Genomic DNA, 23,603 nt, shown 5'->3' on the forward strand with positions numbered 1-23,603 from the left:
ATTTCTATTTGTGCTGGAGAAAACCTACATATGGAGATAATTGTAAATGATCACTCTCCTAAGAGAATGAGCAGCTGACTGAGCTATGTGGAGCACCATTACAGACCTTCCTCAAGTCACTTAATTGCATACCATAAAAAACCTCAAATTTTTAACAATTTTTTTCAATTTACATTGAAGTTCACATGCTGCAATGAATACGCATTCATTCAATATATGTGAATATATGATCATTCAATAATGAATGTAAACCAGCCTGGTTTATGTGATGAAGATTTTTAGATAACAATTAAGCTTCTGAACAAACCCTTTTCCTCCCTTTTCCACCCAACAGTTTTTATTTATCATGATTTTGATATAGTGTCAAATCATATTTTCCATTTGAGTTTCATGAGCATTAAGAAAAGCTTTCTTGTATAGATACAAGCATTTTACAGGACCTATTTACTTCTCAAATTATGGATATTAATACAAGCATGCAATCAAGGCATGAAACAAACTCCAGGATTACCCTAGGATGTGCTGGTTCTGTGATTTTAGTCCTTAACAGATCATCTCACAGATTTTCTGCCCTTCTCTTCATCTAGCAGACTACCATTGTCACTGGGAATGGGAGTTGGATCTCTGCCTACTTTTGGAAGTTCTACCTTAATGATTAGTGAAAAAGCTAAAAATTTATTCTGATTCACCCAGAAGTACACAAGTCTTCTCAGATGCCAGGGATGCCTTGATGACTTCAAGGCTGATAATCCAGGCCTAGGGCTGTCCATGTGTTGCATTCCCAAAGACAGTGGTTCAAAACCAGTGAGGCTTCAGAACAATGATCAATTGCTTGTTTTGTTCCCGAGCTACTGCCAGCTTTGACGTGATTTTTCGTCTGGGTTTCTGTATTGTTGTATTCTATTGCTAACCAATTAAAAAAAACAAAAAAACCCCCACAAAACCAAACCAAAAAACAACAAGAAGAAAACTATTCCTCATTTTGACACAGATCTCCATCTCTATAACGATGTTTCTTTTTAAAAAAAGAAGTAAACAAAACAAAAAAATTGCAAAGATGTATTCATTCTTTTCAGCACAGCAATTGCCCAAGTTCCTCAGTTTATTCAGTTACAGACTGAAACATAATGTTAAATAGTTTATTTCTCACATCAGTATAATGGTGGAGGAGGAGGAAGCATAGCTTCTGTGGAGGAAGAGCAAAAGAAGTCTGGCATGGGAAAGGAAAAATCTGGGCTGAGTGGTAGGGAATTAAATTTACACTGTGGTGATGGGGTGAAATCAAGGGGAAGGAGGCTAGGAGGAAAGTACAGGGGTATAACATCACTGGTAGAGAGGAGGAGAGGTGGGAAGATGCAAGACACCTCACCTGTGGTCTGAGGGAGGGTAGGAAAGAAGAGGAGAGTCTGGGGAGTTTCAGCAGGTCTGCCTGTAAGAACTGAATTTGGGATACAGGAAGGGCTTATATTCATATATCTGGTAGGCCTAGTTATCAGCCTCTGGATGCCAATTACTCTCCTGCAAAGAGCCCACGAGTCCTAGGAGAACTCAGGTCAGAAGGAACCCCAGGAGGTGCCTCACCCAACCTCCTGCTCAAAGCAGGATCAGCTTGGCGGGCACCCAGCAGAGAGGAGAGGAGAGCAGAGAGCGTGTGTTGGCCTCTTGGCACAGTGTGTTGGCCTTAAACTGTAATGCCTTGGGCAACTGAGTGCACCAGGGCTGTAACTGGGAGCACACAGGGGCCAAGGAACAGGAGCAGAGCAGCTGGGAGGGCTGTGGATTTCTCACTGGGCTCCTGGGGGACACTTTGATGTCTGTCATTTGTCTTGCCACCCAGAAAAGGCTGCAAAGCCAGCAGAAGGCAAAACTGGCAAACACCAGCCTGCATTCCCAGGGCTCCTTTTGTACTCCTCCTCCCTGACCCATCTGCAACAAGACAATCAGCTCTGGGATTCTTTGCTTTAATCTGATTAAAGCCTACCTCGAAAACCAAAGAATATGGAAGACTATTCCAAGGTCAAACCTGGGAGCTCAGACCCCAGAAAACTAACAAAAGTAAAATTAAAATATGTACATGACTAATCAGAAGCCTTGCAAACTGATCTAGCATCTCTTCAGGTCTGTGCAACTGTTCTCTGCTTATTCTCTTACATCTACCCCATTTCCTTTTCTTCTTCACTTGAATGCAGCTGGAGCATTGGCAGCCTACCCCAGAGACAGTTGTGTTTTGTGTTCAGGGTGTCTCCCGGGTCTCACTCATTTCTCTTCCTACTGCAGCTTTTTCTCTACTCCCAGATGGTCTAATATGTGCTCTTAAAACCTCTCCTATTTTTAGATTCCCCTACATATTACTCTACATCATGGAGTATTAATTATACATAGATTTTGTTAGGCTCATGATCTCTGGTGCAATACCAGCTATCTCTGGAGACAGGGCTTGCTGCATTTGAATGCATTATTAAAGCAGAGGCACAAGTTTCATTACCTGGCTGCATTCCAGCAACTCCTTGTGCCCACTGGCAGCCTCAGAGGTTGTGATCCCCAGAAGTTGACATTTGGGCATAACTCATCTTGCCTCAAATTGGATGCCAGCAGTGGAATTGCATTTACTAGACCTCTGCTGAAGGCAGAGAGTCCAGACATGGAGTACTCAAAACAAACAAAGAAACAAAAAGAACAGCAAAAAAAAATCCCTGAGGTATCAGTCCTTTAAGCAGCAGCTCTTTGCTGTGACAGAGACTATCTAGGTGAGTGGTTTGAGGTGGGATTTGTAAAAGCTATGAGAGCAGGGAGGCAGAGCAGTAATTAATTCCTGCATTATCTTGGAAGCTGCTGCTTCTTTACTGGTTTTTGTCCCTTTTTTTCTAAGCCTAGCTCTGCTATTACCAGTGTTGCCTGGATACCATCAGTGTCTTCACTCCAGCAAAGTCATCACTGAAAAATTGAATAAAGAAAACCATTTCAGGCAACCTAATTTGAGTGAGGCATTTTCAGTTGAAGATCCTTTTATTGTGCTTACTTGTTTGCACAGATCCTCATCACTCTTGCCACAGTTTAATTTTATGGCTTCTGCTCTATCTGATTTTCTACTGACTGGAAAACAGAGGCCTGATGCTGAATTCCAGTTCTCTGTTTGTCTCTTGGTATGAACCTCTCTAGATTTTTCTAGAGAACATCTACTGGCTAACCATGAGTTAGGTTTTCCATAAGGACAACAGAGATAAAGAGTCAAAGATAGTTGTAAAATTATTGAACTGTTATTTCAAGAATAAACCATGCTGTAGACAAGTAGAGAGCTCTTGTATCAAGCATCCCATGACTGGTTCAATGTGTTCCTTCACTGAGCAGTCTTTCTTGAGGTTTCTGAATGAATCTAACAATGCTGATGCTCTTCTCACAGAGGACTTTATTCATCTCTTTTATCCAGCCTCTTTTTCTTCCTTTTAGAGGTAGATGTTGTGTGCTGGGACAGAGCCATGTCTCTCAGTCTCATCCATCCTAAGTTCAAAGCCCTTCCTTCCTCTCTAGCACGTGTCCACACTGAGCTGCTAACCACAAAACCTGCCCCAACCGCTGCTGCTGCTCATCTCCCCACTGCTGCCCATCCTGAGGATGCAGGACTAGGAGCAGGCAGAGGTCAGATGCAAGAGCTGAACAAGAGAAAGTGTTTCCCAGAAAACAGGAAATCATTTCTGGGACTCACTTCCAGTTTTCTCCTTCCTCAGAGCAAGTCACTGTGAAAAACCATGGACAGTGCTCCCGTGAGTGTGTGAGGTTTTCTCCCTGTTTGTCTGCAGCCATCAGGACCCCTTGGATCATACTAAATACTATGTTCTTGCAGTGGCTTTCCTCTACTCAGTTCTACTGCTGCTACTTTTCTTATAAGTCTCTAATACATTGAAGACTAAAGAAGCAGAGTTTTATTGCTCTATCATGCAACTTGCCTTGAGCAAGTCCATACGGTGACTTGGTAGCCAAATGGGCAGTGAAACAGTGAGGTTGATCAGTGCCCAGTTTTCCTGACATTTCCACATATGACTGAATCAGAGCAGTGGAAGCAGTGTCCCTGTGTGGGAAATAAGAATGGCATTGCATTTTTTCAGCCACATAAGAGCCTGCTGGATACATGTGAAGTCTTACAGAAAGCGAGTTTTGGTGGCTTGCAGGAGTGGACTGCTGGCTGTTTGTATCACGGTATGCTGCAACAACAACGCCCATGAGATATATTTAAACTTGTCCCAGGGCAGGTTTTTGCTATAGCACTTGATATTCTAAAAAATATATGTATATATATAAAGGTCTTTATATATCTATTCTAGGTAGTGCCTTTATTTCTGTCTTTTTCCTAAAGAAGACCATGAGGACTGCTGATATATTGGGTAAGTAAGCATTTGCTAATTTAGACGTGTGCTGCCATATGCTTAGCAAGCTGTAACTCTCACGCAGCCCCCCACCTTCACACTCCCACTTTCCCATGCAAGAGTTTCGAGGCAGATACTTTCAAAATTGGGAAAAAGTGATAAAAAGGGAGAGAATCTTCAGTGCGTGAGGAAAAGATTGTATTTCCAAATCGTTTGCTCTTACAAGCATAACTCATTCTTTATGTGCCCTTATTGCTCAAATTTATTTTCATTTTCTATTTTTGTCTCTGAGGTTGTCTTTAGTATTATCTTTATGAGTACAACACAGAATTAATAAAATCAGGGAAGTTATTGAGTTACTTATTCAAATATAAGATATTTTTTCCTACTGCATAACTATTGCACAAAAATTCAAGCTCAATTTAAAGTGATAACTTCCCTTTGGTTTTAGTTTTATCACTTAAAAAAACAAATAATCATATTGTCAAGTGTTCAGTTGGGAAATGTGGTCTTCACTGTATAAGCCTGTCGACTTTTTGTCTGTGTCCAAGATTTTTTGCATATCAAGACTGCCCACCTTGAACACAGTAATAGTGAGAGAAAAGCAGGTTTCAGTGTTTGGGCTTTACACCAAGCCTTCTCAACTGGGACAGTGCACCTGATGCAAGGCACCTGATATTTCTGAGGGTTCCTAACATCTAGGCTTGATTGTCCAAACTGTAGTGAGGACAGCTGTTCTCATGAATGTGTTGGAGAGATCTGTTCAGTGTCGTTCCAGGAATACTATATACGATTTATTTAGGTTTGGAATCCAAGTTTGCCAGCTCAGCTGCTAAATTCAAACCCCCCCCCTCCCTTCACTGATCATGTTTCCCTTATGGCCTTAAACACTGTGTGTTGCTTTAACTGGTGTTCAGCTGATTTATTTTATTTCTGTGAGTTTGACTTTGCAAGATGGATTTAACAATGTTGCTACATTCCATAAGAATGAGCTGTATGATGGGAAATATGGTGATGGTTTTGCAAGAACATAAATATAACACAGCTCTGCTTTTCCAAGGGAGCTGTTTGAGATAGCAGTGCCAACAAAGCCCTCCGGATGTGCTTTGTTTTGTATTCCTGAGCCTTGCATTCCTCACCGATTTATAGGTTTACCAAGAATTTTAAAGATTACTTGAAGAAAAATGGACTAGCTAATATCTTCCTTAATCCAATACAGTTTATGATCTTAGGATCATCTCTCTTCTATCTTGATACTTCAGTGAACATCTGTGTTTGTCACAGGCAGATGTCCACAAGGCAGAACTTGCAGATTTTTATTAAAAGCATAATAATGCAAGTTCAACCTTGAAATGGGGCCCTGGCAGCCTAGTGCCTGAACAGTCTATTGCAAATCATCCTTTTATAGAACAGTTCGTAGATCTGCAAATACAACAGGGAGCAGCCAGGATGTTGGCCCTAGGACAGCTTCACTTGAGCCCTGGACTGGCACATGTGTGTTGCATCTGATGCCTCCAGGGCAGGTCAGTGGCTGGTGCAGATCTCTGTGGCCACACTGACTTCGGCAGAGTCATGTTTATTTACACTGGTTAATGATCTAACTGACTGCACTAGTAGGAAACTTGTCTTTTCAGTTTAGGCTAAGTTTGTGTGATGAACTTTGTGCCTGGGGGAAATACAAAGGATTAGTTCTCCTTTGTCACACACTAGGGTTTAGAATTGACAGTATTTGAAAATGTGCTGTTGAGTTGGAACCCAAATTCAGATGGTTTTACTGACAACTTTTTTTCACATTTCCAAAATTCTTTGAGTCTTTAATAAAAATCAGACTAGATAAGACCACAAACACAAGGCAGTCTAATTGCCTAAGTATAGATCTGTTTAAATTGACTTAAATTTTCTTCTAGAAACTATTTCCTAATCAGATGGAAGTCAAGTATAACCATGATGACCAAATACTGTATTGCCAAAGTAACATGTCCTTTTCTTTAAAGGAGGAACGCTGACAATAACAGGGATATACTTGTTGGTCACATTTGCTCCAAATGTACCTCAAGAGCTCACAGCAAGACAGGTGCAGAATTACTTAGTGAGCTGGCCTTTTTTGGTATATTCAGTGAGTATCTGGTTCATACTACTCCCTTAATCAGAAAAACTGGGGTTACTGGGCTTTTTATAGCAGTGAATGAATTAGTGGTAGAAAAACTTCTCCTGAAGATAAATTGTGTGAGTTTCAAAGGAGAGAATGTCCCTCATCATCTACTGAATCCAAACTGAAAATATGCAGCAACAAAAGATAATTTTTAACTTCATGTCAATGGAAAGCCATAATTGTGCAGGATTAACAAGAGTGGAAAGATTTTGATATTTGGGGAACTTGAGGGAAAACCTAAATATTAGCACTGTTTCAATTTCCTATATATGTGTTCATACCACTCTGTCTGCCTCTACGTCTAAGTTTCAGGGCTTTTCTGGAATGTGGTGGAATTGTGCTTTTAAAAATCAGGCTATCTATGTTCTTGGTCCTGCTTTTTGTCTTTCATATCACTGTGTTTTATTCTCTGGCTGAAAGGAGCTTTGTATGGAGCTGAGATGTGAAGGGGTGGCCTACTTCGCTGCTAGTTAGGTTATTATGAACCTGAGATACAATTCAAATACAAAAATACCACTTTGATTAAAGTATCTTTAAACAAAGTTCAAACACCGTATATCTTCTTTGATGTATTTAATTAAGATCAGGAACAAGACTAGAGTGAGTAGGATGAATTTCTGTCCCTCTTTTCCCCTGGAAAGCTGAAAATGTTTTCCTCCAGCTGAATGTAGAATATGCAATATAGGACCTTCAGAAGCAGTTACTATTTCCCAGAATAGGGACTCACTCAAGTTAGATTCTTAGTGCTCAGGCTTTTCTTAGTAGGAATCTCAGTTAGAAAGCCACTGAGGAGGCAGTTTAAGGACCTTAATCTTTTAGCCAACTTGCAGACTTTACATGCATCTAACTATCCATTAAGTACTGATTAAACACAAATCACATGCTACCAGAAAACACATTGATCCTCTCTTTCAATTTGCTGTGCATTTTAAACTCTCTTTCAATTTTTTTGTGCCCTTTAGAAGATCCTGGAAGATGTTGATTCAGTTTGGGGGAAAAAATTTGTATTCATGCTGTATAACTCACAACATGTAGAGAAGGCAATACCCAAGAGTTTTGGGGTACCCAGTAAGGATAGCTTCAACATCTACAAGAGCTTCAAGAAATCCATGCAATCAGCAGAGTAAGAGGAGGGAGTTAAAAACAGGGATATCAATGCTCTTTCTTTTCTACTGAATATCGCCCTCTACCATGCAGTTCCACTGACATTTTAGATACTGATTTAAAATTGTTGATTCACATTTTGTGTAGAAATGGTGGAGAGAGAAAGCTCCCTATCACACTCAGCGACACCAGAAATTTCTGTGTGATATACCATTCACATTTTCTTGAAAACAACAGGTTCCTGGAAAAGGGCTTTTCCCCACCTGAGGACTTTTTTTAGTTAATTTCAGGACAGGTTTTCAAGAATACAATTGAATGTGTAGGAAGACTCTGCTGTATTGTTCTTGGGAGACATTGTGAGGAGGCAGAAGGTAACCTCTGAACTTCATTTCTCCTCTTATTTTTTTGCCCTACCTCAGCCAGCATCTAATTCTGCATGTATAGCATAGGCTGTAGGAAAGGATGGAGCAAATACACAGCAAATCTTGGCTCAACAATGTATCAAACTTTACGTGTTCCTTCTGTTCCATGGGATCCTCTGTGTTGAGCTTCCTCTGATCAAAGGAAGGGGACAAGCAAAAGGCTCCACAAGAGACTGAGTATTCAGCCTGATTACCGTGGTATGCTGCTGGAAGATCAAGCAAATCCTGCTGTAAACATTCTCTTTGGGCAGGGAACAAGCTCTTCAAAACTGGTCGTAAAATGCCTAGCATAGGTTGGCTGTTGAGATATAAAAAAGTGCAGCAGAAGCTGCAGAATTTCCAGTATAAATATACAATGAGGACACAGTACAGAAGTGCAATGCAGTCCAACAATCTTTCTAAAAGTAGCCCCAAAGTGAGGTCTGCTGAGAAATACAAAGCTCCAAAGGTACAAAATGTTCTCTGTGGGTGGTAAACCATCCCCATGTGGCACTCCACTGGTATATTCTGCAGAAGTAGCCTCTAATTCCCACAAGACAACTTTGAGTCACCTTCTGAGACTCTGCAGCAGCATAATTATGTCTGAGCAAGAATGACTACCCTAGCTTGGTTTTTTTCTCTTTTGCTTATGTGCACTTGGAATCTCTAAAGAAGACGTAAATCATAGATGAAGCTGTTAGGTTTCCCTAAACAGAAGCATAGTAAGAATTGGGTTGTTAATATTTAATCTCTGCAAAATCAGGTTCAAACCACTTCTGCCTTTCTTGTGAAGTGCCCAGAAGACCATCCTGTGTATGCCAGAAAAGCCTTTGAGGCAGCCAATGTGGTCTCTTGTGCCTTCTGGTAGAGCTTAGAAACATGGAAAACATGATCATTAAAAAGTGTTGGTGATATGTGGGCTTGAGGAGACCTCAGTAGAGATTAGTTGTAATAGCAAAGATGATTGTAAGCAGGTACAGTTCCTTCATTTCCTCTAAACAGAGTATGTGAAGCTGATATAATCGATGCCCTTCCTGGACTTGATTTTTACCACTACCACAGCTATCAGTGATGAGACTAAGGACTGTTTTGGGTAGTTCTCAGAAGACAATATTAGGCAGCAGCTGGGGCACCCCAGCTGTGTGAGGCCCTTTTAGGAGCTGTAGACTCTGCTTGCAGTGTAACTTAATTGTCACAGACCCTCCCTTGCCTTCTGATTAAAGATGACATTGTGGGTCACCAAGTGGCAGAGAACCATGGAAGAATAGTTAGGCTGCTGGGCAGCACTGAGAGCTAATTGTTTGGGTTTCCAGCTTGGTATGTGAGACTTGACAGAGCTGAGTAAACTTGAACAGCAGCCCTGAAAAGCAAACATCATTTATCTCCCTAGGTTTGGCCACAGGACTGCCATCTCTGGCCCTACACCGTGGCTGCTCTTGGGGCTTCCCCAGGAGGTAGAGGTGGCCATGCACACAGACCTGTGCATCCGTCCCAGAGCTGCCATCAGGGACTCCAGTGTCCTTTTGATTATTTTTCTTGGCTGTTTCCTTTCAGATGTGTCTTGTTGGTGGGTTGGTTTGCTTTTAGCAGGAGGAGATGACAGTGGAGCTTTATTGTAGCTTTAGCAAGAGAAGAGATGATGAAACGATGAGGACCAACAGAAGGCTGATGGACAGAGCCAGCTATGGTGACCTGCTTCAGGTCAAAGCTGGGGCTGCTTGGCACTACCTGCCAGTCAGGGGGCTGGACTGAGGTGGAAGAGGGAGTGGAATGACAGAGTTGCTGTGATGAAACAGTTTGAGCCGGTGACTGTCCCTTGGCTTGTTTTTGGATGATTGTTTGTGCATAGTGTGAAATCTCAGTGTCAGGACAGGTGATGGTGCTTCCCTCTCTGTGATTGCCTGGAGGATATAGAATGAATCAGTGCAGGTGCAGCTGCCTGCAGTAGGGCTGTCTCCTGGGTTTCTGCACATCCTGTGGTAACCACCCCAAGGCTCTGGAAGAGCGGCTGGTGCTCAGGTTGGCACTGGTGAGGGAAGCAGAGCTCACGGTGCTGTTACCTGGTGTCATGGCCCAGTCCCAGTCCCAGCATCCTGTGAACTGGTGTGTGTCTTGGTTTGGAAAGACATGTGCCTGTTAAAGGAGGCAGGAGCCTCCCCTGAAATGGAGAATGCAAACCCACCCCTCCGAATTGGTATGCATAAGGGGCTCTTAGGCAAAAAACATGGGAGCAGGAAATAACAGTTCTTTAATAGGGAAGGGAAAAAATATAAAATGATAAAATAAAACAATGCAATACACCAGAACAACACTGTCAGAGTCAGAACACAACCTGACACAACCTGTGGGTCAGGGTGTTGGTAGCAGTCCAGTTGGAAAAGGGGCTGCAGTCCTCCTGGAGTGTCAGGCGTGGTTCTGTTGGAACAGGGATCCTGTAGGAAAGGGGTGTATTCTTCCTCCACAGATCTGTGGAAGTAGAAGCAGCTGCTGTTCCTCTGGGGAGTCCAGTGGAGCAAAGGCTGTCTTGGTGTCAGAACCTTGCAGGTTATATCTGCATGGCACTGCTTGGCTCCTCCCTCTGGGCAGAGCATCTCACAATGGGATGCTATAGTTCTTATCAGTCATGTGGTGACATTCAATAGCCCCTTATCAGCAGATGTCCCCCTGTTGATTATGATCACTCAGGAAGAGAGATAAGGAGCATTGCCCACTTGACACCAGACAACTGCCATACAGATGGCAATAGAATACATCTTGCCTTGAAATCTGGAACAGTGTGTCATGGAAGAGGATACCTAGGACAGCTCTGAGACTCCTTTCTTAACATGGGCACCTTTCTGAGTGGGGAATATTTACTTAGCACAGTAAGTTTCTATTGTTCTGTTACCAGTTGTTCCCTGCCAGAACAGCAAATGAGCGACCTGGTGGCTGCTGTAGTTGCAGCCTGATCCTGTGATATTCCCTCTGGCCCTAAGAGGTATTTGGCAGCGGCACAAAAAGCAAAGATGCCACCTTTACTTCTTCTCTCAAGTCCCTTCAAAACCACACATAGTTTTCAACAGGGAGGCCAAGATGAACTCACCAGTCTGCAGATCCTGACATTTCTTGTGCCTTGGTTCCTGATTTAGACTTACCCGGTGTTGCACTGTTGAATAAAGCTGGAGAGGCTGGCCGAGTTACTCACTGTGAGACTGAGGCAAAAATCTCTTTTCCCCCAGCTGGTAGCCAAGTTTTCATCTCTGGGTACAAGCCTGGTGGGGAGGGACATCAGTCTGGAGGAAGATGAGACCAGCACTTCACAAGAGATTGCAAAGATTATTCAATTAGGATTAGCCTGGTAATCCGGGTTTTTTGTTTTGTTTGGTTGGGTTTTTTTATTAACCCACAGCCAAATGCTTTATTCTATTCAACACATTTGAAAAACAAACAAACACCAAGGAAACACCCCCTCCCCCTCAACTTTGTTGTTTTGTTTTTTCTAATCTTGTCACAAATATTTTGACATTTTTTAAAGAAAGGTGGTATAAAATCCAAATTTGTGTTCTTCATGTTTTGAAATGCAACTGCCTCTTGGTTGTCTTTGGGAGCAAGGCATCCATGTGAAGGTAAATAGAAATTGAATTAAAGTATAATTATGTTCTGTTAATATTTTTAAACACTACTGAATTGGGGAGGGTATGTGTGGCAGAGAATTTCAGGAACTGGGCAGGGCTGACAGCTTTCCTGCTGCAGTCACTCTCCAAAATGAGAAATAGGCTGCTTACATTATATAACCATCACTGGTAACTGTTCAGTTGCCTCTCTGGAAATTTCATCAGCACAACACCAGGGTGCTTTTGAGTCTAGTGCTGCCTTATGGTGGCTGTTGGTTTATGAGTGAAGTGGCATTATAAAACATAAAATAGAGTGCTGGTGACAAAATCAAGGACATTAACAGGTGTTTCTATGATTTGCTTTGTTGGCAAAAAATAACAATAATGAGATTCAGTCATGATGACAATCTCATTTTCTGTCTTATTTCCTTATTTCTCATTTGATTACTTTCTGTCATGCACAAATGAACTTGTCCATCTTCATGCTGTTTCTAAGGCTACCAGGCTTCTGAGCACCCCTTAGTGCAGAGGTGCATCCCTCCTGCTTTCATTCTGGGCTTCACAGCAGCTCTATGGCCCTTGCACTGGCTCTGCTCTTTAGACACAGAGGGGTATTTGGGCAACCCCTCTGGGTAGGTGGCAAAATACCCATGCTACCCATGTAAGAGTTACTGAGGGAATCTGCAGAGACACAAGAACAGGAAGTCAGTAAATTTACCTGTCATTTAGCTGTCACATGTTATTAAGGAGCAAAACTGGACCATGCATGGTGTAGGTGGAGCTGCTTCAGCACCTCAACTTGTCCAATAGTGGGGTTTGCTACTGTGTCATTGAGCTTTTCAAGGTAAGGTCCTGGCAGGTACCTGGGATTTGAGAACTACCACATGAAATAAATGCTTTCCTCCTTATGATGTATGGCAGAAAATTCAGACAAAGTCTTGAGGGGAGTTTTTAGTAGGAGTGGTGAGAAGGGCAAAGAGGGTAACAAAAATAAGCTTGCACATCACAAAGAGTGAGTGACATTAGGAATACTATAGCTAGAAGGAGAGATTGCTCTTGCTTTAGCTAGGTACTTTACTCCATAGGAATTATAGACAGGGTTTCTGTTTAAGTATTATTATTTAGTGATAAATATTGGTACCTTTGCTCTCGTGTTAAAAAAAGTATTCTTAATATTACCAGTGACAAAATATAGATAGAAGCACAAAACGAAAAACTGAAGACAAAAAAAATGCTCAAAGTTTAACTTTAGCTATAACAGGAAAGATAAATGACAACAGTTGTTTGATAGCTCAGTCAACTGTCAATAGTAATTTTTTAGCTGAAGATATTTTATAAAGCCATTCTTTCTTTGAACATATAGAGCAGCAAAAATGAATGTGACATCTCAAAGACTTTGAATGAAACGCTCTTTAGATAGTTTCACAGCTCTAACTTTCTTTTCTTTTATTTTCAGATTTTAGAAATTCTAATATTCTGCATTCTCCTCTATTTTTACAAAAGAAAGGCTGTGAAACACATCATGGTTTTGTTAATGATGGTAGCTCTACTGGGTAAGAACATATTATTCACTTTAATGTTCCTGTCTGTTACTTGATAATTCCTTGTCACTCCATCTCTCCAGACACTTTAGATTAGAGCCATTTCAAAGCAGTGTGCTGAAGAAGAATCATTGAAACATTTCACATTATTTTTACTGGGGTCTCTTTTTGAAGAGAAAAGCTGATTTTTAAACATAGTTTCTATGCTTATTGCTGGGGCTATTTCTTTTTACAGATACCCTCAAATTAATATGCTATGTGCAATGGTGTTCTGAAACTTGTTTTAAATAACACTTGAGGTTTTGATCCTGGGAAAGTGAACTATCCAAAACTTTGTTTTGGAGAGCAGGCTGTGAAAATCAGTTGTCTAAAACAGAGCAGCTGAAGACCTTCTAAGTGCTCTGTAAACAAATGCAGTGATATGCTTTGTACAGCAACTTCTAATTATCTATGACTACTTGCATTTGCAACGTTTCATATTTTACCACCTTTCCTGAAGAAGAACAAGAACTCAGTGGGCCACTGAAGTTTGTTTTCTATCATTGTCACCACAATCAATAACCAGGGAAAATACAGGAGATAATTTTTCAACATCTTTCAGTAAAGTTAAACTTTAATCCATTTTGAGAAATGTCAGGAGCTCATCTCTAAAGCTCCTATGCTTGCAGGGTTATAACAAGCCACCCTGTGTCACAAATTCTCCTGTCCTTGTCCTGTCATTTCTCTGTGAAACCCTCATGGGACACAAGTCTTTGGTTGAAGTGAAAGGTGCCACTGAAGTCAAAGGCTATTTTTTCTCTGATTTCAGTGGATGAATGTATCAGTCTGCAAAGTCTTGCATTTCTAATGGAGGGTTTTTGATAAAATAGAATTTCACTAAAGTTTGCCAAGTACAAAATTGGATTTAATTGAATGTAAAAACCCTCACATATTTATCAACTCCCTTCCTTCGGGATAGAAAACCCTGAGTGGTTTCTTAGCTGAAAAACTCAGATTTTCAGAACAACTTTTTGGGGACAGTCTTCCTACGTAGGTTTCCCAGCCCTAGGAGTATTAGGATCTGTAGCTCTGCAGAAGCATTGCAGGATTTCCTTGCTGTCTGCATGAGGCAGGGATGGAAGAGCCCCCAGAGCCTTTGGTCTGACTGCTGTTGTTTGGAGGAGGGCAGTGTGAGTGTGGCTCTCCCCCAGCTCCTAGCACAGAGCCTTGGAGCTTTGGCACTGAGGAGCGTGGAGCGCTGTGCACTCCTGAGTGAAGGTCCAGCCACTCCTGGACCGGGTCCAGCTCCTCCTCCTGCATAACTGGAAGCCTGAAGGTTTCCAGATGTGCTCCTCCCCATCCCTGCTGCAGTTGTGGGCTGGCCCACCGTGGTGCTGTCCCAGGCAAGCCCTGGAGAGCTGGGCAGTGGGTCTGGCCAGCCCTGCTGCCTCTGCCCCTGTCCTGCCATCCCCAGGGCAGAGGATGCTGCAAACCCGCGCCCTGGCAGGCGCTGACTGCGGTCCGCTGCTCTGGCTGCAACCAACCAAAAGTACATTTTCAGCTGGGGGCTGCTGAGGGGTTTTTTTTGTGAGCTTATGCAACCTGAGGAAAAATGTGTCATTGTTTCTGCTCTGTTCAAAAAGACACAAACAAGCAAATCCTGGTTCACGGGACCTTCTGAAATAGTGACGTTTCCCTTGAGCACGAAACACAAACTGCATCTGACTGTGGTTCCTGCAGCTGTCCTGGAGCCTGGCAGTCCCCACAAATCTGCCCTTGGAGCACTCTGGTTGGTCCCTGACCTTTCTGCTGAGTGAAGTGATGGAGGGGCTTGAAAAATTGAAAAATTTTGCTCCCAGCTGTGTGAAACAGGCACTGCCCTTGCAAGGCCCTGCCTGCTCACGGAAGGTGATACAGTCCTGTGGAGTGTTCATCCAGATGTAAATTAAAGTGGAAAGGTTTCTTTACGGAGAGGGCAGCCTTGTGTTTCACTGTATATTCAAGCTACTTTCACCATCAAGAAAATACAGGGGTGGTCACAAAATCTGATGAAGTTTTGCTTAGTACAACTCTGCAGATTCATTTGGTGAGAATCATCTTACCTCATGTATATACTCAGTTATCATAGGTTTGGGGGAAACATTTCAGATCATATTGAGATTTCAGAGGTTTCTGCCCTAACAGCTGGAAAGTGACATCGTTTGTCACACTAGCTTTGAGGGGAGGTCATTCTGAGAGAAAACAACTCCTGGGTTTGAAACTTGTTTTGGAGTTACTTTAATGAAAAAGGTAATTTCACTTCTCAAAGAATAAAAACCAACCAAGCCCCCTGGTGCTTTAATTTCTGTCTTGTTAAAATTTTAAGGCATGGAAACTGGCCTTTCATCAGAAAAAAAAAAAATAGCAATCTTTATCCTTAGCATGACAATTCCAAATACTAATTTTTACCTGTAAGTGTTCTTTTAACATAATGACTTCCCCACGTTAGGGTGCAAATCTCAGTTTTATGTTGATGTCTTGTTGGGGCTTGAGTGTATTTTTGACTTTGTGTCATAGCATTTGCACCACTGCAGGCCAGTGTTTGACCTCTGCTCAGTTTTACAGCTGTCTTTGTTAAAGCACTTCACCTGTTTCCATTACAGAGAAAGAAGTGAAGTGCTGGGGGAAAAGGTTGTTATGAAAACAGTGAATTTCGTGGTGATGAACAGGATCATCATAGGATGTATGCAACTCTTAAACTCCCCCTGAACTTTTGGACTTTCTCTAAGAAAAATGCTTGCAATCAAACCCACAACACAAACCTGCATTCATTCTTCTTCCCCCTCCTTTTCTCCCAACCTTTGGCCTGAACCTTTTGCACAGCACGGGTCTCCTTGCCAATCTGAGTGTTACAGGAGGATGAATCAGCCCCCTGAAATCCAACACTCCTCAGCTCTGCACCAGGGTGGAACTGGATCTCAGCTGGGGGATGGTGCTCCTGACAGTTAATTACCTTTCTTCAAAGGTCACCTCTGCAGCCTGACTCCTGCATTTTTTAGGGTTTTTTGAATTTGTTACATTTCACTTGCAGCAATCACAGACTTCTTGGGTCCACAAACCAAGAGCTCCAAAAGGAAATCTAAAGTAACTCTTACCTAAACTCTCAGCCCCTTTTCTGAAAGATTTCTCTTGCAAAACCTCTCTGAACTGGCGACATGTATAAAAACCATTGCCTGCTGTCTGAAATTTGTTTGTGGTGATACAATGATAGTGATTAAATGGATTGACAGTGCACTACTGAAATACTGTGGGATAAATCCAGTGAATGGTCTCACGAGCCTGGCTCTTGAAATGAAGTGCAGACCCCTGTATTTGTCTGCTCTCCATATATATAATGCATGGGGAGAGTTAGGTGCTTTGGGATGTGATCCCAGAAGTCAACTTTGTGCAGCTCCTGTTTCAGAAGAGAAATCCTGAGGATGATGAGTTATTTGAGGCTACCAGTGACACATGCAGGCTGCTATAAAGAGGCATCCTATGCTTTGAACAGATAGCCAGACCTCTCAGATGTCTCCAGAATACTGTAACATGGGCTCCAAATTAGCTAAATAAAGTATGTGGAGCTAAATGAAGTATGTGTGGAAGATGTGGAGGCTGTTGTACCACCTTCCACTGGGAGTCCAGTGTGCTAAAAAGACTTAAAGGCCAAACACAAAGCATACTTGGATCTAAGGCCACTGAGCTTAGACAGTAGCTGAGCAAGCATTTATCAAATCATACACTGGTTATAGGTGCCCAAGTCCTTCCTCAGTCTTATTTTAAGTGATCAGTCCTGTGGCTCTGGCCTGGATCCTTGTCCTCCCTGACTGATGCACTGAAGTGCTAATCTGAGTCCTGCCCTGCTAATCTCTTCCCTTCCCTTTCAGCATCACTGACTGTCATTGCTGTTAAGGCTGTGTCCAGCATGATAGCACTTTCTGTGAAGGGGAAAATGCAGCTAACTCACTCCGTTTTCTATATCATGATTGTTTTAATGGCAACTTCTTGTGCTTTCCAAATCAAGTAAGTAAGATTCTACTTACCTACAAACCTTCATACATGTTTTATCTGACAGTTTTATTTAGTACTGATAATGATTCCAGATACAAGTTGCAAATTAAAGCAACAAATTCTGGCAGAGCTTTGACAGATGTATAAATTGCCTCCAGCTGGTTGTATTGTTTATTTAAATTTTATTTCTTAATTGATTGTTATGGACACCACTTCCTGTCATTATCACCTTCAACAAGGTCTTCCCAAATTTACTTGTCTAGTTTTGGCACAAGTCTTAAGACACCAAGTGAAATTTTTGCTTATGTAGTCATTTGGGGGTTACTTTTAGAAATCTTTATTGCTGAATAGTGAAATGACCATGATTAGCCTCATTATCCATGTCTGTTCCCCAGGTTTATGGCCCTAATCAGACTGAAGAAGAGAGGTTACCCCAACTTTCTCCCTGCCTCTGTTAAATCTGCATGGTGCACTTTGCTCTCCTGCATGACTGTACCTTTTAAGTTTCCCCTGCAGGCCTCTGGTCTGTGAAGTGATTGGTTTATGCTGCCTTTGCAGATTGCTGGGGGTGGCAGCATGGTAAAATATGTCTTGCAGCTGAACAGAGGCTGTTCCCTTTCTGCCTGTCCCTCTGCTTCTGGTGCTGATAGCAGCCTTCAGTAATCTCATCTAGACTGCTCCAGTGTGAGCCTGAGTAGTTACTTGCATGATTATTTTCCGGTAGAAAAGCCAACCCAGCTTTTTCATGGCAGAACATACCATTCCCATGTGGAATCAGAAAGTCCATGCATTATTATGCACTGACTCTCCACGGCTGACTCAGGAACTCCCCTGTAACAGATTATAAAGTGATTTACATCCAGCTTGTCTTCGCTGGGAGAACAGCTCTGGGCATTTACAATAGGAAATAAGAGCTTGGTAAATAAGAAGCTGCTGAATTAACCTCTCCATCTTGTAATTTTTTTTCTTTCTTTTGCTGGCCGAAATTAAAGCAGAACTGAAATGTGCCCATTTCATTCCCCGGGCTCAGCATACCTTTTTCTCTACTCTTTTGGATGCATTTTCTAACAAGGACAGTGCTGTCAGTCTCAATTTTTCATTTTATTTGTTTTCTCTCTCATTTTATATGACTGTCATTCATTAGCTGAGAACAGCCTGTGCTGCAACAATCTCCTGGATCCAACCCCGGGCCTTGCTATCACTGTTTTAGTCCCCGTGACCAAGTTTGTTGCAAATGGGAGAAAATAATGAGGTGTTTTCAATGACTTCAAAATCCTGACTATCCTGTGGATATGTAGGATTTCTTTATTTTTAAAGCACCATGGAGACTGTTCAACAGTTGCTAAAATAACCACGCAATTATTTTAATGGCTAAAACAGATCCAAGCTCGGATTTTTACTGTGTGCATATATTGCACCAGTGAAATGTTCAAGTGTGGTTCTTTTTACAGGCTTGAATGTAGTCTGCAGACTCCTGATTTTTCTCTCTGAAATGACCATTCACATAACAGACTATCTACAGGTGCATCCATGATGTCAGCTCATGATTCATCGCTCTGTGGGTGAATGTTGAGAGCTGTGGTCTCTGCACAAGCGGGTTAACTGCTTTGCCTTTTTGCAGATTGTGCAAGCTGCTCCATGGCCAGTGTCTCAGTCCTGCAGGTCTGTGTGCAGTGCACGCTCCTGTGGCCCTGCACACTCTTGCTCATGGTTCTGCTGAGAGGTCATGTTGCCTTTCTGAAGAGCAGGGCAGAGAGTTTCCAGCCCAAGGAGCTTGAAGCCACCTTCCTGGACTTTCCCTGCAGGACAGTGTTTCTGGGGTGTGATTGCATGGATGAACATACACATAGGTGCTTCAGCCAAGCTGGGTTGAGCAGTAGCAGCAATGTGGACTTCAGCAAAGTGAAACAGTTCCTACAAGAACTCACATGTTCATGTCCATGATGCCAATGTACCCTTACACAACCTGTTTGAATTAGAGCAACTTGTCCCTGGCAGCTTGCAGGCAGCACTGCTTCCAAGAACCAGTGCAGATCATAAGCAATAATACCCCAGCATTCCTCCCTTATCTGTAGCAGACAAAATTTTTCCAGCAATGCTTCAAAAATATGTCAATTGAAAGCCTGTGGCCAGAAGAATCCATGCCAACCTTCTTGCTTTCACCTATTCCTTTGTACTCTGCAGAGTCAAAACCAGAAAGTAAATTCAATATGTGTATGCTGCCCAGGGCTGCTTGCTGTTGTGGTAAGAAATGGTCACTCTTATTGTTAAACTGACAAGAAGTGGCTTAACCTGACTTAAAGTGCAAGGAACTTCCAGTGGGCATGAGATACATTAATGCTTATCTTTCAGGTTCTTGAATCAAGCAATGCATCTGTATGAAGCAACAGTGGTTGTTCCCATTAATTTTGTGTTATTCACCACCAGTGCCATCATTTCAGGTTTGTTTCTGACCTTCTTCCTCTACAGAAAGATTTTTTAAACATCAGGTTTTCAAGAACAGGAACCCTGTGAATAGAAACCTGAACCAGTCATATTTGTCTTCACAGAAATAATTTTTCCTAAGTCATAGATGTTTAAATTCTGAAAAATAATAAAGTTCACAACTTCTGAAACAAAATAAATGGTAGGGTGTTAGAGCTATATAATCTCTAAGGTTCATCCCAACCCAAATCATTCTATAATTCTATAAAAATAATCAAATTCTAACCTTTCCAGAATAGATTATGTGTGATTCACTGTACCTTGCTGGCTTACTAGAAGTACCTGCATTTATCCTAGCCTCATACTGACATCCAGTAAATGCATTTACCATGTGCACACCAGTCTCTCTCTATACAAACTGGTAGAGTAATTTTAACAGCCTGGCAAACTACTCAAATGACAACCAGCTGTGCTTCATAGTAGTTAGCGTATATTCCATTTCAGAAGGTGGAATTCTGGGTTAAGTGAAGGAAATAAAACGACTACAAAAACTTTTTAAGCATTTAACATTTTATTCTGGGTGAGAACTTTGAACTCAGCATTGTTAAAGAGGGACTGCAAATCTTGGAAATGGTGTGCAGCGTAAGAACATGAGCTGGGAGGACGACTAAGATGCTGTATCAGCAATGAGCCAAAATGATCATGTTGTTAGAACATTTATGACTCATTTTAACACACGCTGGGGGCTTTCCTGTCATTGCTGTGCAGGAGTTTCTCATGCAGAGCTGCCATTAATGAGAAGGGGAGTTAGCTTCATGCACAGATTGCCTCAACACCTGTGTTAGAAGAGACCTACACTTTGTGACTGAGAAGGAATTTGTGCCAAAAGGGGGTTGTGTTCCTTTGACCATATGGGGAATTTGGCCTGGTGCCTCCTTATAAGATCAAGTACCTATTCAGGAATGGCTTAATAGCTTTGAGAGTGGATACACATGCATTTGCACCAGGTTAGTTAAACCAGTGCAGGGCTTAGAAAAGCAGCCTCTGCTGAATCTTGCTGGGGTGCTCGTGGAAGGTGCCCGGTGTCAGGATTCCCCATCCCCAGTTACAGCCTTTGAAGACACAGTCACACTTCAGCTGCACTGGGTCCCACTGGCATTGCTAAGCAAAGCTGTGCTCATCAGTGCCTTAAAGCTAATACACTTGGCTGTTAATAGGGGCAGCTGAGATCCAGATACACATCTGGTTCTGTCACCTCCACTACAGAGGTGCTAATTCCTGGAAGAGGGGCGACCAGAAAGAGCTAGTGATCCCTTCAGCCAGAAAGATTTGGCAAACTTGGCCGCTGGAGCCCTTCACTTGGTGTAAACATCAGGGACACGGTTAGTTATTGAAAATCTGTTCCCAATTGGAGTTAAGATGTCCACATGGTCTGCTGGAGTAGCTTAACGAAGTCCATGAAGAACCTCTTAGCTGTATTGCTCTGTCACTGCTTGTGAGTGAGACCTCGAGTTTGACCTGCACAGAAATTGTTGCTGACAACGCAAAAGATACGTGCATCTGTGCAATTACTAACCCAGCAGTGTTCCAGCCTGATTGACTAAATCTTCTCCAGTCCTATGCAGTACCTTGAGAAAGCCTAGATTATGGAATATAAGACATAAAGTGAACACATCACAATGTGTATCAGTACCTTATTTGGGATTTATTTTTGCTCCGTTTAAGCGTGACACTTCTCCTGACCCTCCCAGCTGTAATTCATATCACTTGGAAGCCAGTCAAGATCTGCAATTCTTGTTTCTGTCACATTCCAGGGGTCATATTTTATCGGGAATTCCAAAGTGCAGCTTTACTGAGCGTGTTCATGTTTCTGTTCGGGTGAGTGTATCGGCCTAAAATCTGCTCTGAGGTTTGTACTGAAACAGCGTTGCCTTGTGCAATCTCTTCTCTTCTCAGTAAGAAGAAACCGCCTTGTTATTAAAGTATTATGGAATAGCCATTATAGTAGGATAAAAAAAACATTAAAGGAAAGATTGATGTCTGTGCTTTGGGACTTTGGAGGCCTGGTTTTGAATCCAAATATGTAAAAATGTGAGACACTTGTGAACTACTAATCTCATGATGGAATGAAAAACCAGCATCATCCGTTCCTTCAGCAGGAAGGAGAAGTCACTGCTCTCCACCAAATATCGAATTATAGGGGGTGCTTTTACAGCTGTGAGACATCTCCTCCCATGTTACCATCCACTGGTGTGTCTGGCTGGTTCTTCTGCCCCTAGGCATGGGCAATTCTATGAGCTGCTCGCCTACAAGGCAGTACTGTAATAACTCTCCCCCATCTGCCTGTGTCAAGAAAGACACAGTGTGCCTGCAGAAAAATTCAGAGCATGCCAAATATCTTTTTGAAGAATGGCCTAGGTGTTGTGAGAGCAGAAACCTGGGTATCAGCACCACAACAACTTTTGGGAGAGGTGACAGTTATTATAAACGGGCACAAAATGTTTAAAAGGTCTCCTAGAACTGCTGGAAGGGTCTTGCACACAGTGCAGTCAAATAAATGGGGCTGGTAGCTACAGACAGCTTCATCTGCTGCAGTTGGGCTGGAGTAGGTGCACACAGCCGCTCTCTTGTCTGACTGCCGGAAAAGACACAAAAAAGGAGATGAGCAACCATGTACTTGGCAGCTAGGAGTTAGGGGTTGTGTGTCCAACACACAGCAGAGAGAAGATGTGTCCAGCCATAGCAGCTTTTCCCTTCTCCTGGCTCACAGCCTGCCCCTGAGACACACAATCAAACAAGAAAAACAACGGAGATGTCGACTGTCCGCAGCCAGACTGAGTTGTTAATGAAATTGCACACGCTAGAACGCTCGCTTGGATGCTCTGTGAAGATTTGCTCAGGGATTCAAATGTTGAGGTCTCACACCCACAGGCATCTGATTAGGTATATATTGCTGGAAGTGTAATTTTGGCTGTGGAGTCTTTGGAACTGATAATAAAGCTTCAGGAGGCAAAACTAGACTGAAAGAAGCCCAAAATAAATTTACAGAGCTGCCAGGAAGAAGTGTTTCTTTATAAACTCAGCAACTTGGGTTTGGAAGTCCTTGAAAAAGAAACATGGAAAGAAATTCTCATCTCAGATACATGAACTGTTTCTAATGATACTGTGCCACTGTTATTTTGCAGGTGTCTCCTGTCTTTCCTTGGTGTGATTATAATTGCAAAAAGTAAAAAAGAGGAACGTTTACAAATTCCTTTTATTGACTGTGGACATATTCCTGGTAAGTAGGGCTTTTTTTCTGTCTCTGTTTAAATGAGGTATCAGATAATGGGATGACCTAGGAGAATTGAGTCACAAATGTGCTCTAGTCATATTTAATAAATATACTGTTCACTTAATTTCTATTCCTGTTCCCAACAGATTTTTCAAAGAATTTTTCAGGGTTTTTCCAAGCTATTGTTACAACCAGTCAAATGAAAACAATGATTACTGGAGCAAAGAATGTTTAAATGATGGATTGGGGGGGAATTTGCTTCATTAAAATTCTTCACAAAGTTGTTGTTTTTTCCTTCTCTCACCACATTTCCTTAGGACAAAAACTGACAGGCAAAATACAACCAGATTCTCACTGTTCATGCTATGGCACACTGAATAAGGAAGATGGCTTGGTGAAAAGGCAAAGCTGAAAGAAGAAAGCACTTTACATGCCAATTAACAGGAGGAGCACCGCTGGAACAAGGAGCAGTCACAAACTTTTTATTGAACATATTCAAGTATACATTGAACTCCTGTATGTTGATGAGTCATAGTATTATTTATTCCTAATTAATTTATCCTATGATTGTACCAAATGAATCCTAAAGATAAAGGAAGCCTTAACAAAAACCAAATAACCATTAATAAAATTCAATATTCTCTGAGTATCAATGCCTCTTGAGGACATTTTTAGAGTTTTAATTGCTTCTAATTGCAATGAGCACAGAACAAGATTATAAAAATTCCCCTTTGGAGCCCCTCAG

The 23,603-nt window shown here is 42.0% G+C and overlaps 1 protein-coding gene across 1 annotated transcript in view; it reads left to right on the forward strand.

Annotated features, from left to right (window-relative positions):
* NIPAL2 (NIPA like domain containing 2) overlaps positions 1-23,325 on the forward strand; it is a gene marked incomplete at its 5' end in the record, with an annotated part of 50,229 nt that extends 26,904 nt beyond the window's left edge. The window contains 8 exons of the mRNA XM_084221999.1: positions 4,320-4,379; positions 6,356-6,477; positions 13,068-13,164; positions 17,037-17,172; positions 19,513-19,601; positions 21,399-21,462; positions 22,770-22,864; positions 23,176-23,325. Coding sequence (XP_084078125.1) covers positions 4,320-4,379; positions 6,356-6,477; positions 13,068-13,164; positions 17,037-17,172; positions 19,513-19,601; positions 21,399-21,462; positions 22,770-22,864; positions 23,176-23,270 — 758 coding nt within the window. The 3' untranslated portion in view covers positions 23,271-23,325. The remainder of the gene's footprint in view (positions 1-4,319; positions 4,380-6,355; positions 6,478-13,067; positions 13,165-17,036; positions 17,173-19,512; positions 19,602-21,398; positions 21,463-22,769; positions 22,865-23,175) is intronic.
* Positions 23,326-23,603: the final 278 nt, after the last annotated feature.

This window comes from Fringilla coelebs, assembly GCF_963513975.1.
Source record: "Fringilla coelebs genome assembly, chromosome: 1".
Classification (NCBI taxonomy): Eukaryota; Metazoa; Chordata; class Aves; order Passeriformes; family Fringillidae; genus Fringilla; species Fringilla coelebs.